This window comes from Dama dama, chromosome 24 (genome assembly GCF_033118175.1).
Source record: "Dama dama isolate Ldn47 chromosome 24, ASM3311817v1, whole genome shotgun sequence".
In the NCBI taxonomy this organism is placed as follows: domain Eukaryota; kingdom Metazoa; phylum Chordata; class Mammalia; order Artiodactyla; family Cervidae; genus Dama; species Dama dama.
In genome coordinates, this window is record NC_083704.1 from 43,360,713 (window position 1) to 43,375,495 (window position 14,783).

At 42.7% G+C, this 14,783-nt stretch overlaps 1 protein-coding gene across 6 annotated transcripts in view; it reads left to right on the top strand.

Annotated features, from left to right (window-relative positions):
- CADPS (calcium dependent secretion activator) overlaps window positions 1-14,783 on the top strand; it is a 468,107-nt gene that overhangs the window by 411,061 nt on the left and 42,263 nt on the right. For all 6 annotated transcript variants that reach the window (XM_061129176.1, XM_061129179.1, XM_061129177.1 and 3 more), the window contains one exon: window positions 12,387-12,419. In XM_061129176.1, the coding sequence (XP_060985159.1) occupies window positions 12,387-12,419 (33 nt within the window). The remainder of the gene's footprint in view (window positions 1-12,386; window positions 12,420-14,783) is intronic.

Genomic DNA, 14,783 nt, shown 5'->3' on the forward strand with positions numbered 1-14,783 from the left:
GTGTTTGCCTCTCATACTTCTCCAAATTTTCAGATCTTCATGCCCAACAAAAAGAGAGAGACAGAGAGAATGAGCAGCCTCAGACAGAGCACCCTTAGCAGGCAACCCTGTCTACCCAGAAAGTAATCACTTCATCTTATGCATGTTGTATTTATTTTTGTGCTTACCTTCTCTTCTTGAGAGTGATACTGAGTTTCCATTTATGGCAGTGATACCGGGTTTCTTTTTAGAATTAAGTATTTAAAAAGTGAGCCAATTTAAAGGAGAATATTAAGTAAATAAGTAAATATAGTACATACAGATGGCCCATGGGCAATAGCCCAAATCAGGAAGGTGGTATTGATGCCAAAAGTTTGGGAAGCTGTGATGCATTCTTGCCAGCCCATTTTGCAGTTGTTTACACTGAGACCAGAGAAGGAAAATGACTTGAACAAGTCATTTTGACATAGAACCCACCAGACCTCCTGTCTTATCAGTGTGTTTGTTTTCCCTGATCTTTACCTGAGATGCAGTGGAGGGGGTGGGGGGAGACAAAATGCTTCACTCTGAAGCAGACCTAGCCTGGCTCTAAGAGGTTATCTGCGGCAGCAGTAGTCTAAGCAGTGTATACCGTTGAGTTCAAGGTGAGGCAGCTACAGGGATCGGGGAAGGCAGCAGGGGTGACAAGTGGTCCCCTTGTGTAGAAACATTACTCTTCAATACAGGCTACCTTGGCTCAGCACCAGGGCCATTTGGAAGCAAGGACATGAGTAAGGCATGGCCCCTGGCCTCTTCCAGCTTACATTCAGTTGGTGCTGAGAGATGTTTACAAGATAAAACCTGAAAATGGAGAAGTGGGCAAGGGCCCCCTACTTTTTTATTATTATTGTTTCTTTATCTTTTGGCTGTGTTGGGTCTTCATCGTAGCATGCAGTCTCCGAGCTTCTTGCAGTGGGTTCTTTTGTTGCAGAGCACAGGCACTAGGGCAGGCGGGCTCAGTGGTTGTGGCGCATGGGCTTAGCTGTCCTGGGGCAGGTGGAATCTTAGTTCCCCAATCAGGGGTTGAACCTGCGTCTCCTGCATTGGAAGGCAGACTTTTAACCCCTGGACTACCAGGGAAGTCCCAATATAATCAAATAAAAATAAGCCTTTATTCCTTCATGGAGAGTTTATAGAATTAAAGCTTTCCATTCTGCATTTCCACGTTGCCTCTGAAGTGAGACGATGTCAGTAGATAGGCACATAGAAGAGCAGCTCAGCACCCTTGAGAGGCACAAACCCTGGAGCCCAGCGGACCCACATTCACACACCTGCTCCATGATACTACCAACTTTGGGTCCTTTAGAAAGTTACTAAACCTCTCTGAGCCTCAGTTTCCTCATCTCTAAAGGGGAATAACCATCACGCCTCCCAGTGTGAGGGTTAATTACCAATAAATCGCTTAGCTTCGTGCCAGGGAAATAATAAGCTTGTGACCATTGTTGCGTCTCAGTAGCATGAGGAGAAAGAGTGGTTTTGGAGGAGCCCTTGAGCCTTGCAAAAATCCTCCCTGGGAAGTAGTGGTTGGGACAGAAATGAGGGAGAGTGGAAAGAAAAACAGGTCTCCTTCCATCGGGCATCTGTTCGGAAGCCCCAGGGGGGAAGAGAGATGAGAACATACACTTCCTGGACCCAGTCTCGGAGCACAGTACCCTGAGCAACAGGAGACGCGAACAATTCTCCTCATTAATGAGGCTGCGGCGCCTAATCAGCGCATGGAACAGAATGCTTTTGCTTAATAGAGATCATTTCCCTGCCTCTTGCCCAACTCCCCAGCAGTGCCAGCAGCTCTTTGTTTGATGAAAGGTGGGGACTTAGAGTAGTGTGGTGGGATGGGCTGGAGGAGGTATTATTACCCTCATTACTATGATAATAGTTTAATCATGATCAATATTTATGAACATGCACAGAAGCTATGCAATCAACCAGCAGCCCTGCAACTGATGTTCTTGCCTAAGGAGACTTTCCAGGGAAGCCTGGGCTCTCTCCCACCTTCTCCCAGTCCCTCTGAAGCTCCCCAGTGGTCCTCAGAGGTTATTTCAGAATAGCCATGATGGTCCCATCAGTTGTTACATAGGAAGTCTTGTTGTGATGATAGGTGAATAGCATCATAACATTACCTCCTTGGACTTCTCAGGTGGCACTGGTAGTAAAGAACCCGCCTGTCAATGCAGGAGACATAAGAGACATGGGTTTGATCCCTGGGTCACGAAGATCCCTGGGGGAGGGCACGGCAACCCACTCCAGTATTCTTGCCTGGAGAATCCCCTGGACAGAAGAGCCTGGAGGGTTACAGTCCAGAGGGTCTCAAAGAGTTGGACAGAACTGAAGCACCTGAGCACAGACCCTCTTTGCTTTTCAAAGTAGATCCATAAGCCATGATCTGGATTTTAGCCTCAAACTTAGGTAAATTGTTTAGTGAACAAAAGTATGGCAGGGTAGGGGGCAGCGTAATGTAGTAGTGAATCCTTTGAAGCCAGATCCATCTTTGTTCAAATCCTAGCTTTGCCTTATGTTAGCTGTGTTCCCTGGGGAAAGCAGCTTAACCTCTCTGAGTAAGAGTTCCTTCACTTGTAAAATGAGAAGACATGTTATGAAAAGAATTGGCTAGATACTATAAATTAGACATCCATATTTTTATGTACAACTTCATATCAAGTGACTTCCCTGGTAGCTCAATCAGTAAAGAATCTGCCTGCAGTGTAGGAAACCCAGGTTTGATCCCTGGGTGGGGAAGATCCCCTGGAGAAGGAAATGGCAAACCACTCCAGAATCCTTGCCTGGAAAATCCCATAGACAAAGGAGCCTGGTGGGCTGCAGTCCATGGGGTCACAAAGAGTCGGGCACAACTGAGCGACTAACACTTTCCCTTTCACTTTATAGCAAGTGTTCTTTCTGTGTAGTCTGTGAAAAGACAATTGCTTTCCCAAAATTCATAAAGCCAGTCGTTGAAAAAACAATAGTGAGAGTCTGAATTTAGAATCCCATACTCTCTTTCTCCTATCTGAGGGGGAAAAAAAAAAGTTTAAGTTCTACTTATAGGCGATTTAGAGAAATTTTATTTGAAAACATTTTGATGCTTGACTCTTGTCTTTCAAATGTGAATCACATTTTGAAAGCCAGTGATTATCTTGCTGAGCAGCGGCCTTCTGATGACCTACCCATAAAGAATTTTTGACGTCACAGTTCCCACATCTGGTAAAAACAGCACTTCTAAAATCCTGCCTTCCTGAAAAGGAAAGTGGAGGAAGATGGCCTCACAGTGAATGTGCATCTGTGCAGCATGAACACGGTGCTGACACGGGCATAGCACTTCCCAGTTGGCCAGAAACAACCATGATCTTCAGCAAGCATCGAAAACACTTCAGCCCCTCTGGTGGCAGAGCTCTGGGAATCCGTCATGCTGTCTGCAATTCCAGATCCACTTCAGGGTTGTGTTTTTCTCCAGTGCTCAGAAAGGATTGGAAGGGGCTTTCACTGTAATTGTCACTTGGCCCCAAGCAAGAGCCACCGAGGTTTGCTCAACTGCTCACCCGCACACACAGTCCCAGTACATCCACCCACTGGCACATTCTGTCTCCCCAAAGCCGTCAGTCCCTCGCTTGGCACTTACAATTCATTCCTCTTCCCAAGATGCACTTAGAGCATCCAGATTATGTATTGAGGGGGGTTTTTGCTAGGTTTTGCTGCTCAGAAACATGATTTCAGTCAAGGAAAAACCTTGAAGAAGTTACCCTGGAGAAGATACAGTCTTCCTGCAAATGCCAGAATGCTGAAAATTCTATTGCTGGTTTTGTTCTTTTTGTAATAATTTCTTATGAAAGAAATATACATACATATTTGAAATGTGAAATAGTACAGAAGCACAGTAATAATTTTTTAAAAGCAACAGTTCTCAGTCCCATTTCTTTCCACTCTCAATCCGTCATTCCACAAGGGACCCTTTTAAACAAGTTGGCTTTTCTCTTCCTAGGTCTAAGTGCTGTTCTTAAATTGCTATTTCTGGTTTATCGATCATAGAGATGATTTTTTTCCCTGCTATAGCAGGTAGAGCATTACTCACTTTACCCTCTCTCTTTCTTCTCCCAGCTCCCTTCTGTTACAGGTGCATCTATATTACCAGCACTCTCTTAGAATCTTGATCACTTTACATAATTCCCATCCACCTTAAGTTCTTGTTTCATCCACAGGATGAGGCTCTTGACACCCATGGCTTCTTCCTTCCCCTTGCTGCTTCTTCCAACTGATCTTGTGTTCTGATAGGAGAATTGAATGATGCACCTCTTCATTCTTATCACAAAAAAAATGTAAAACCTATATGTATGAATGTCTCTTGAATCTAGACCAGAAGTGTCCAGTAGAACTTTATTCAATGACAGAGCTATTCTCTACCTCAATTGTCTGATATGATAGCCACCTGTACTTGAAATGTGGCTAGTTCAACTAAAAAGTTGGATTTTTAGTTGCATTTCTTTTTCATTTATCTAAATTTAAATAGCCAGTTGTACCTGTGTAATAGTGCAGGGCAGACCAAGCTCAGTATACAGGTTTGACAACTTAGAACAACCTGATTTTCCAACAGAAATGATATGAAGAGCTAACACATAGTTCTTACTGTGAACCAGGAGCTATTCTGGAAATTTACTTAATAACCCATCTACTCCATGAAAAGCTCTATTATTCCCATTTTATAGATGAGGAAAGTGAGGCACAGAAAAGTGAAGTAAATTGTCTAATAAGTGGTAGATCTAGAATTTGGCCTCATGTCATCTAGCCCCAGAGTCTGTGCTCTCAACTGCTTTTCTCCACTGCCTCTAAGCCCAATAGGGCTTAGAAATGCCCACATCCTTTTTCACATAGTTCCAATCTGCTGATTAATGATGCAGTCATGTTTCTCCCATGTTATTGGCCTAAGCAGTGCTTATCACAGGGGCTTATGTGCATGTATAGCCCATTCCATTTCTGCCACACAACGAAAGAGGGCGTGAGAACTAGAGACTGAGGAAACAGAAGGGACATGCAGGGACTCAAGGCAAATCAGCTGATTTCACTAATGGAATAGAAAGGCTGTTCCATCGGCCTGCACTTCCAACAGTAGTAACAGTAGCAAGTACTGAGCACTTGCTGTGTCCTTTATTATGCCCCGTGTGTGTATCATCTTAGTTAAACCTCATGACAGCCCAAAGAGGTACAGATGACGTTCTCTCAAAGGTACCGGGAATGTTAATGAGGTGGTTCATAAAAAACACTGCAAACAGTGCCTGGCACAGAGTGGCCAGGCAGCGCACACTGCCTGTTGTAATCTTACTGTCTCCCTGCCGGTCCTGCCCGCTGGGCCCTGCTGCATTATCTGGTACCTGTGCAAAGGGTCTTTATTTATCTCTGTTGTTTTTTTCCCTTTCCCTGTTACTGTAGTTTTTCCCGGAGCCTCATTTCCAGAGCTCTTGTTAATATTAAAATATTATTAACCTTTTATGTTCCTGCTAGAGTATTTATGAACTTTTCAAGGTGTGGGATGGAGAAGGAAATGGCAGTCCACTCCAGTATTCTTGCCTGGAGAATCCCAGCTGGTGGGCTGCCGTCTGTGGGGTCGCACAGAGTCAGACACGACTGAAGCGACTTAGCAGCAGCAGCAGCAGCAGCGAGGTGTGGGAAGTGTTCCCTGCTTCACATCCTTCCTAGCAGCTGCCTCATACACCATCTAAGAGTTGCATTTCTGTAAGAAATCCAGAGAAGACTCTGAGCTCTGTTCCCTGTTATCATAGATAAGGACAGGAGGCCAACAGGCTGGACAAGTAGACAGGCAACTAGTTAATGGTCATACTGAGATGAGAATTGTGCATTTTATGATTTTTTTCCCCCACCCTCATCCCAGTGGCTTCCACTTAAGCAAGTTCTAGTCCAGAGGTCAGAAAATTTCTCCTGGAAAGAGCCAGATAGTAAATATTTTTGACTTTATAAGTCGCATCGTCTCTGTCACAGCAACGCATGCTCTGCCTTGTAGCATGAAAGTAGCTATCAACAAGATGTAAATGAATGGGTGTGGCTGTGTTCCAGTGAAACTTTATTGATGAACACTGAAATGCCAATTTCTTGTCATTGTCTCATGTCAGGAAATATGATTCTTCTTTTCATTTTCCTTCATTTAAAAATGTGAAAACCATTCTTAGCTTGTGAACCCCACAAAAACAGGCAACAGACTAGATTTGACCCACAGGCAAGAGTTTGCCAACCTTTTTGCTAGCCTGTAAACTACGGCTCAGAATTCACTTGGTACAGTCAGCTCCCAGCTAACTACATGTGAATTAGACACTAGTAACAATATTAGCTAATATTTCTTAAGCTCTTACTGTGTACCAGGTATTGCATTATTCCAGAGAGCACTGGAAGCCTCTATCCTGGGTACAGAATAAAGAGTACCATGCTCAGAAAGTCATTCTTTCAACACTTTTTAAATCTTTTATTTTGTATTGGAATATAGTTTACAATTCTGTGTTTGTTTGAGGTATACAACAAAGTGATTTAGTTATACATACACAAATATCTATTCTTTTTCAAGTTCTTCTCCATATAGGTGATTACAGAGTGTTGAGTAGAGTCCTCTGTCTTTGTTGATTATTTTTTATTGCACCTCTACTATATACCAGGCAGTGTAGATAGTGAGGAGAAAAAAAGAAATTCTTATTTCTCATGGAGCCTACAATCTAGACATGAGGGTAGTGATAAATGATAAAATTCAACTAATAAAGATAAAATCATTTTATAGATGGTAGTGGCACGAAGTATGATACTGAGATACTGAATTGCCTCAACTCTCAAAAAACAAAAAAGCAGATTTCTAAGATCTTCTTGGTTAGGGAAATGGAAAAAGAGGCAATATAGCACCATGATCCTTGCAGAAGATATTTCACAAGCCAAGCATTGAAGTAGATATTGCTGGGCCCTTGAAAGAGCAGTGTGGTCAGCGTTTTTTAGGCAAAGGCAGAGAAATCAGCTCAGAGCTCTTGTGAAGTCAAACAGGCACGGGTGGAGTCAGCTCGTGCAGAGAATAAATCGTTGGCTTGGTTGGTTTTTGTCTTTTTTTTTTTTTAAGGGACCACAGGGGGAAAAAGAGCTCAGGCAGTCGCTAATGCAGTGGTATCTGTTCTGACTTCTTTTTTCTTCCATCTTTGCGTCCTACCCACCAGATTTCTGTTTGCAAAAAGGGCCTAATCCACTTTTTTTTTCTTGTCTGTGCATTGATTTAATAGTATCAAACCCTGAGGTCCTCGTGGTCTGCACCTGGGTTGCTTTTTCCCCTAATGAAGCAGGAGAAGTGGTTTAAGCCCCTGCCGTGCTCCCTGTCAGAGCCACACAATGATTAACTCAGGTCCCCTTATTAGGACCCGGCAGAAGAAAATCCCTTAGTCATCAGCATTGTGAAAATCCCAGAATGGTGAGTGTTCAATGAAAAGATTACCTTTGGGCACCTGAAAAATAATGGGGGAGCTCAATAGAGTAACCATTAAGCCTGTCTACACACGCTAAGTCAGGTGGAGGGTCTAGGTAATTAGCTGGGACATTCAAAGCCAGAGAAACCGTTTTGGACCTTCTGCCCTGAGTCGGCACGGATTATTATTCAAATCTCTCAAATATTTTTCGAGGAAAAGCCATTTTAGGTTGTGTCTACATACTATGAGAAACAAGGCTGAAATATGACTGGTTAATAAAAGTGGTTTGATAGTTTTTTTTAAAAACTGGATTATAGGCAGCTTGCGGGATGTGAGATTCAAAGTTGTAACTTACTACCTGTGTGACTTTAAGCCAAATTGCTTCCTTTCTCTCAGCCTCAGTTTTGTCAGCTGTAAAATGGGACTGTTAATAGGACTGTTTTTCAAAGGTTGTTGTGAGTATTAAATATAACAAGTGCAGTCTTCCTAACTCAGCACCTGGCAAGTAGGAAGCACTCAAGAAATGTTTCTTATAGTTATGAGTCGTAGCGGGGAACATGACTCATTCTGGGTGTTTGGAGAGATTGTGCATTTAGACACCATCTAAGGAAGGGGCCATGAGTCAAGGATCCATGACCTCCATCCCTATCCCCTAATACAGTGCCCACGACCTGAGAATCATTCTTTCCTGAAGACCTGTGAAAATATGATCAGCTGGGCTTCCTACCTTCACCCTTGGTCTCCATCAACTTCTCCTAGTTTGTGTGTCTCTTTTGAACCCAGAACTGGCTCTGTCTGGTCAAGAGGTGAGGGTGGGGTGTTTATGGATGCTGTTTGAGAGGAGGCAGGCATTCTTTGTCCCACCAAAGGGGATGGTGGGAAAGTAGGGAGGCTCAGGAAATGAAGTCTGGCTGAAGTCACAGTTCTTGCCGCTCCTTTTGAGGGCAGTTGGGTCCCTATAGAGAAAGGATGGTGTCTGGGCAAACCCCTCTCCCTCAGCCTTTTCTCCTGTGCCACAGGGCACTTAGCTTTGTACCAGAGGGTTCTAGGGATATGTGATTGGATGTACAGAGCACCCTGACTTGGGGAATTGCCCTCTCACTCGTGCCCTGGCTTGGGCAACCTGAGGAAGGGAGTAGAATGGAACACTGCCTCAGTGTTCTAGAGAAGAGTCCACTGCATATGGTGTTCATGGAATTGACAGGACATTTGCCAGACTGGGAACCAGCTAAGATACCTGCTGAAAACCTGGGGAGATTCCAGCATCCTTTTTATGGTGAGAAATTGCCCATGGACTAGACATGAGCAGTGAAACTGTTCCCATGGCCACTGGGATGTGGCGCTGGTACTTGATCTACACCAGTTATCCAACATTGCAGTAAGAAGAGGTACATGTAGTAGCTTTTACCACATCCACATCTCTGATCTTCACCCTTAGCTGAATTACCTCTTCCAATCCCCTCCGTATTCCTTTGAGGAAAATTATAATTGTCCCATTTGCAGAGTAGGCTCAGAAGTTAATTAACTTGGTCAAAGTCATCTGGTGACCCTTGACAATGATTTGAAATCCCTATTGAGTTGGGAGGATCTGTGCTTCCTCTCTACTTGAGAGTATAGCTGGCCAATCCTTTGGATACTAAGGGAAAAAAAAAAAAAAAAGCACCTAAAGGTTGACATTAAGCAAGAAACGGTTCTCTCGGGGCCACAGTTCAGATCCTGGTTCTGTTAGCCTACGCACTCTGCTACATCCCAACATGTGTACTGAAAAACAAACAAATGAAAAAACAGAACTAATGATAGCTTTCTTTCTTTTTTAAAAATTTACTTCTTTATTCATTTTTGGCCATGCTGGGTCTTCCTTGCTGCACACGGGCTTCCTCTAGTTGTAGCGGACGGGGGCTACGCTCCAGTTGCGGTGCACAGGTCTCTCCTCGCGGTGGCCTCCCTTGTTGCAGAGCTTGGGCTCTAGGGCACCGAGGCTTCAGTAGTTGCAGCACACGGGCCCAGCAGTTGTGCCTCTGGGTCTCTAGAGCACAGGCTCCGTAGGCCCACAACATGTGAGATCCTCCTGGACCAGGGATTGAACCCACGTCCCTGCAATGTGGATTCCTAACCACTGGACCACCAGGGAAGTCCCAGCTTTCTGTCTCTTAAGAAGATGAGTAACAGACAGTGGGAAGCAGTCTTAGGGCTAATCTCTCACGTGAGAAAAGGCTCACGTCAGAGCATCCTGCATACCTCATGCTTGAGCTCCTCCAGCAAGGTGTCCTTGGTCACCAGAGACGGCCAGTGCCTGGCTGGACCAAGATAGCAATTTGCACCTTCTTTTAGAGTCACATTGTGTTCCTCATCCTTCTTGATTGTATGCTCGAGAATTACCATGACCAAGCTCAACCCTTCTACATCCTGGCTGAACTACATGAAGGTTTTCATTTCCTTTGCCATTAGCCCTTCCATGTAGAAGACATTTCCATACTGCCCTGGGTCTTCAACATCTTCCTTCAAGTTCAGTGGCCAGAAACAAAAATGATACAGCACCTTTTCAGATAATAACAGGACCACAACTTACCCTGAGCTATTTTTTTATTATGGGATGGGAGAAAGGTTAATAAGGTTAAGTGCAAGTCAGCAGTTATCAAATTTTTAAAAAGACCCGTGAACTGAGTGCTGGTGCATGTAGCAGAGGGGATGATTTTCATCCTGATGCAGTTTCCCTTATCTTCCCAATCTGATCTGAAAGGAATAGGCTCTGACTGGTGTCCTTTTCTGGGTTAAAACTGCATGTTGGTGGGAAGAGTGGGTGTGTTGAAAGGTTGATCATTTCAGCTGTAGCAAAACTCTTACCAACTGCCAAGTACTCACTCAACAGACCGAAGGAGGCAATTTGTAGCTGAGAAGAATTATTTTGTCAGTAATTGCCTGCCCTGACCACTGAAGCTTACCTTCCTCACACTTTCTACCAGTGGTGAGAAGATCGGGTGTTCAAAAGGAAAAGTTAAGGCTCAGGAGACCCACATGTTAGTTGGGCTTCTCTGCCTTCTGGCCCAGGTCATGATCAAATAAATTTTTAAATTCAGTGGGTTTTAATGTTCTCAATAGTCAATAGATAGGATTAATAGCCCTCCCCGCTTTTGCAGGTTGGCTTAAAAAAGAAACAATACATGAAAATGTTTTGCAAAGTGAAAAACATCATAGAAATGTTATATGTTAATGTACATGCAGGAGACATGAAAGGAGTCGCCCTTTTGCTCAAACTAAATTCTAGAACAGGAATAAAGAGGAAATAGTTCGGGTTGAGAATCATTTAGCAAAATGTTAATTATGCAAAATCTAGAAAGCTTTCCTCATACTCCCCTTAACAGCCCAGAGTGAGTTCACCCACCATGCCTTGCAAGCGCCCAGCTTTGGGCTTTCCGACTGACTGCTGCAGTGACTTCTCGATCTTGTCTGCTTATCCCTTAAGCATCCTGAAGCCAGCACTGGTCACTAGCTTCTTCTCCTTCCTTCTACAGATTTTCCCTGTGTGCCCTTTCTAAGCCAGGTACCAAATGAGTCACAGGAGACAGCCATGGGCAAGACATGACATTGTGTGGGAGACAGACATTGCTGAGAAATGACTGAATTGCAGTTGCAATCAGAACTTGTAAAGAAAAAAAAATGTAGGGTTCTCAGAGAATCTGTAACAGGATACTCTGGGAATCATCTAGGCTGTTGGTGGTGATTTCAGGAGATAGAAGGCATTGCCCTCTCAATAATTTACTAATCAGTGTGTATTCCACCCTCTAAAGTTTACAAAACACTTTCTCATACATTTTGTCACTTGATCAGGCAGGTTATCAACCATACAAAGTACGCAGTGCTTTCACCCTGTTCTAGAAATGGAGTAACCTAGGCGAAGGGACTCAAAGTGATGATCTGAAGGTCAACTATTAATATTAACAGTCCTGTAACTTACAGAACTTTTGACTCCAAATCCTGAACTCTTTCCACTGTGCCCATTGGCTCACTGATTTCTCCTTTATTTTGTTGTTTAAGTTTGTAATTGTGGTAAAAGTGACATAATATAAAACCTACTATTTTAATCATAGTTAATGGTATACTTCAGTAACACTAAGTACATTCACATTGTGGTACAACTCTCACCATTATCCATCTCCTGAAATTGTCACCTTCCTAAACTGAAACTCCTTCCTCATTAAACACCAAGTCCTTGTCTCCAACCCCACCCTACCCCCAGCCCTTGGCATCTACGAGTGTACTTTCTGACTCTACGGATTTGACTATTCTAGGTATCTCGTGTAAGTGGAATCAGACAATATTTGCACCTCATGTAGATTGGAATGCATTTTTAAGGTTAACTTTATATATACCCTAAGAGTTGACATTTTAAGAAGTGACTTTGAGAAAAGAGCAACAGGGACAAATACTCCCCTGGATATTTTCCTGGGAGACATGTGCGTAAATGTGGTGATTCTAATACTGGGGTGCAGCGGGAGGGGAGGGTGCTAAAATCCTACTTGGCTTGCAGCCAAAAAATCCAAACATGAAACAAAAGCAATATTGTAAAAAATTTGATGAGGACTTTAAAAATGGTCCACATCAAAATAATAATAATAATAATAAATAATTTTTTTTAAAGGGGAGGGAGGAAAATGCAAAACTCCCACACTAGGTCCAGTGTATCAGTAAAATTTTGCTATCTTTCTCTTTTTCTCTCCCTCCCTCTCTCTCACTCTTTTTCCCTCCAAAGCAGTGGGTCTCTTGCAGGAAAAAATAGCAAACAGATTTTATTTTTTTAGTACCTTTCTTGTGTTTCCTGGTCAGCTCCGTCTGCCAGCATATTGTTTTAACTCTGATGGTGATACAGCATCGAGCTGTGAACAATTAAACATAAAACATAAACACCAGCCTCACTTCCATCCTCTTTTTCCTCCTTAGGTGAAGGCAGCTTCCAAATACGTGGATGTACCTGTGAGTATTTGAAAACTGTTTTTGTTGGGGGGGGGGGGGGCTTGGCTTTCATGAGAATTTTGATAGTGCTATTTTCATTAGTTGCCACTAAATTGTGTAGTCCTGACTTGAATCACCAGAAGAAAGGAAGGCAAGAATATTTCCTGGTAAAACTGTTTTGAAATGAGAAGAGGGTGTGGTTTCTTTGAGCAGGAAAAAGAGATTGTATTTGAGGGTGAACCCGATTAACTTTCTTTTCCATTTCCATTGGTTTCTCTGGTATATTTCATTCTGTTATCATCCGGCTCCCCTCCCCTCCTATGTGCACACCTTGGGAGTAAGGGCGTTGAGCTAGAAATTTGCACAAGCATGCCAGCATTTTTTAAAAACAAATAAATTCGGAATTTGTTCATTTTGGGGTCAATTCTGCAATTGTTTTAAAGAAACCTTACAAAACTGCTTATAATTAGTCCAGACCTCATTAATGAAGAGAGCTCTCCAAGTTCACAGATAAAGCACTCAAAGTTGCCCAAAATTTACATTTAAATTGAGGTTAAGTACTACACATGAATGCTAGAGTGTGGGATTACCTGTGATAAATCAGGATACATTTATAGACCGAGTTGGGCCTGCTTATTAGCAAAATAAAATTGGAGAGATTTAAATATATTCCAATAAAGGGGAAAAGAAAATGATTCTGTTTCTCCATTTCTAACAAAAGAGGTGTGAGTCTATTATAAAATATTAAATTTAAAGAGCTTATCTCAACAGCCACCAAGGGCCTTGTACTGAGCGTTTCTCATTCTGAACGTGGTTAAGTACCCTCCTTGTTCAAATACTTATTTGTTAAAATTTGTTTTTTTCTAAAAGGATTTATATTAACATTTAAATTCATTTCCCCAGGAAGCTCAGTGTGTAATGGTTTATTGGCTTATTTCTCAAAGGATGGCAAAATGGAAAATTGGAGGGAGTTTAGCATTAGCATATATTTTGTTTGTTTAGTGAAAGAATGTACAATCAATAATTATGCTTTGAATTTATATAATACTTCTCATCGGGGGACCCCCGACTCCTTCACGTAGATAGTCCTCATAATGGAAAAGAGAAAAAGCTCACTACCTGGAGCCAGGAGAGAAGTAATTTATTTTTGCAAGCCCCAGAGTAGAAACTTTCAGTTCACGGGGAGCAAACTACTCAAGTTTTCTGAGTCTGGTTCTCCATCCTTAAAATAGGGATAAAAACCCACATCACAGATTCACTGTGCAGATTACATGGCATATACATGGGATACTCTGCACTGTATCTGGCACTCTCTAGATATTTCTGGAGCAGGAGCAGGGTGGGGTGGGGGCAGATATTTCTGCTCTGTTGCACAAGGCAGGAGGTGGGATGAACTGCTGACATCCACCCTGGCTTAGCCGGGGCTTCAGCAGTCATAGCAAGGGAGCTTCTAGTCCCCAAGCCAAAGATCTGGTAACTGAAGTCTGTTTTCTGTTACACCTCAAAGCAAAGGGGCGATCTCACCAATGAGACTTAAACAGGTGACCAGTGGGCAGGACCTAAATGTTGGGGGGGAAAAAAACTTGATCTGGCAATTGGTTCTATCAACTGAAATTATTGGGCAGGTCAAATTATTGGGGGCAGAGGTAAAAAAAAGTCAAGTTTTGGTAATGTCATTTGGCTCGACCCACTTCCTGTGAGCCAGGCTCGGATTTATTGTCAAAACGAGGACAAAGTGGATTCCACGTCGACACGAGAAAGAACAAAAATCAATTAGCCAAGTTTCCTCCCCCTAAGGAGACAGAGAAAATGATGTAGTATGTCCCCAAATATGGTACATTTCCCACCAACAATGTACAGTCTCATAGTAACAAAAACTGCCACCAAGGCTTATAAACAACCTCTGTGTGCGAGGCGTTGTTCGAAGCACTTTACGTTTAACCTTCACAACAATCTCCCTTCAAGATAAGGAAATGGTGGCCCTGCAAGGCTGGCTTGCTAAGGATCCCACGGTTCATAAGAGGCACAGCTGAGCCGTAATGTTCTTAAACACTACATCATCTGCCTGATATGATTTCCTTTAGTGCGTAGACAAACATCTTTTTTTGGAAAACTGAGAAATTATTTTAATGGATATTAGGAAAAATACAATCATCATGTCAAATGTGCTCTTTCACCATGATTTCACCCATTAGTATGCCTTGGGACAAAGCTCAACTTTAAAATTAAGTTCCTTAGAGTATTTTTGCAGCAAATCCCTACTGGCTCAGACAATAATATTATAGCAAATGTTTTAATAAATAATTTTCCAGAAAACGTTAGTACAGGATACACATGTACTATAAATACATTGTTCACCCAGAGTAAATGACAGTTTACTTCTCA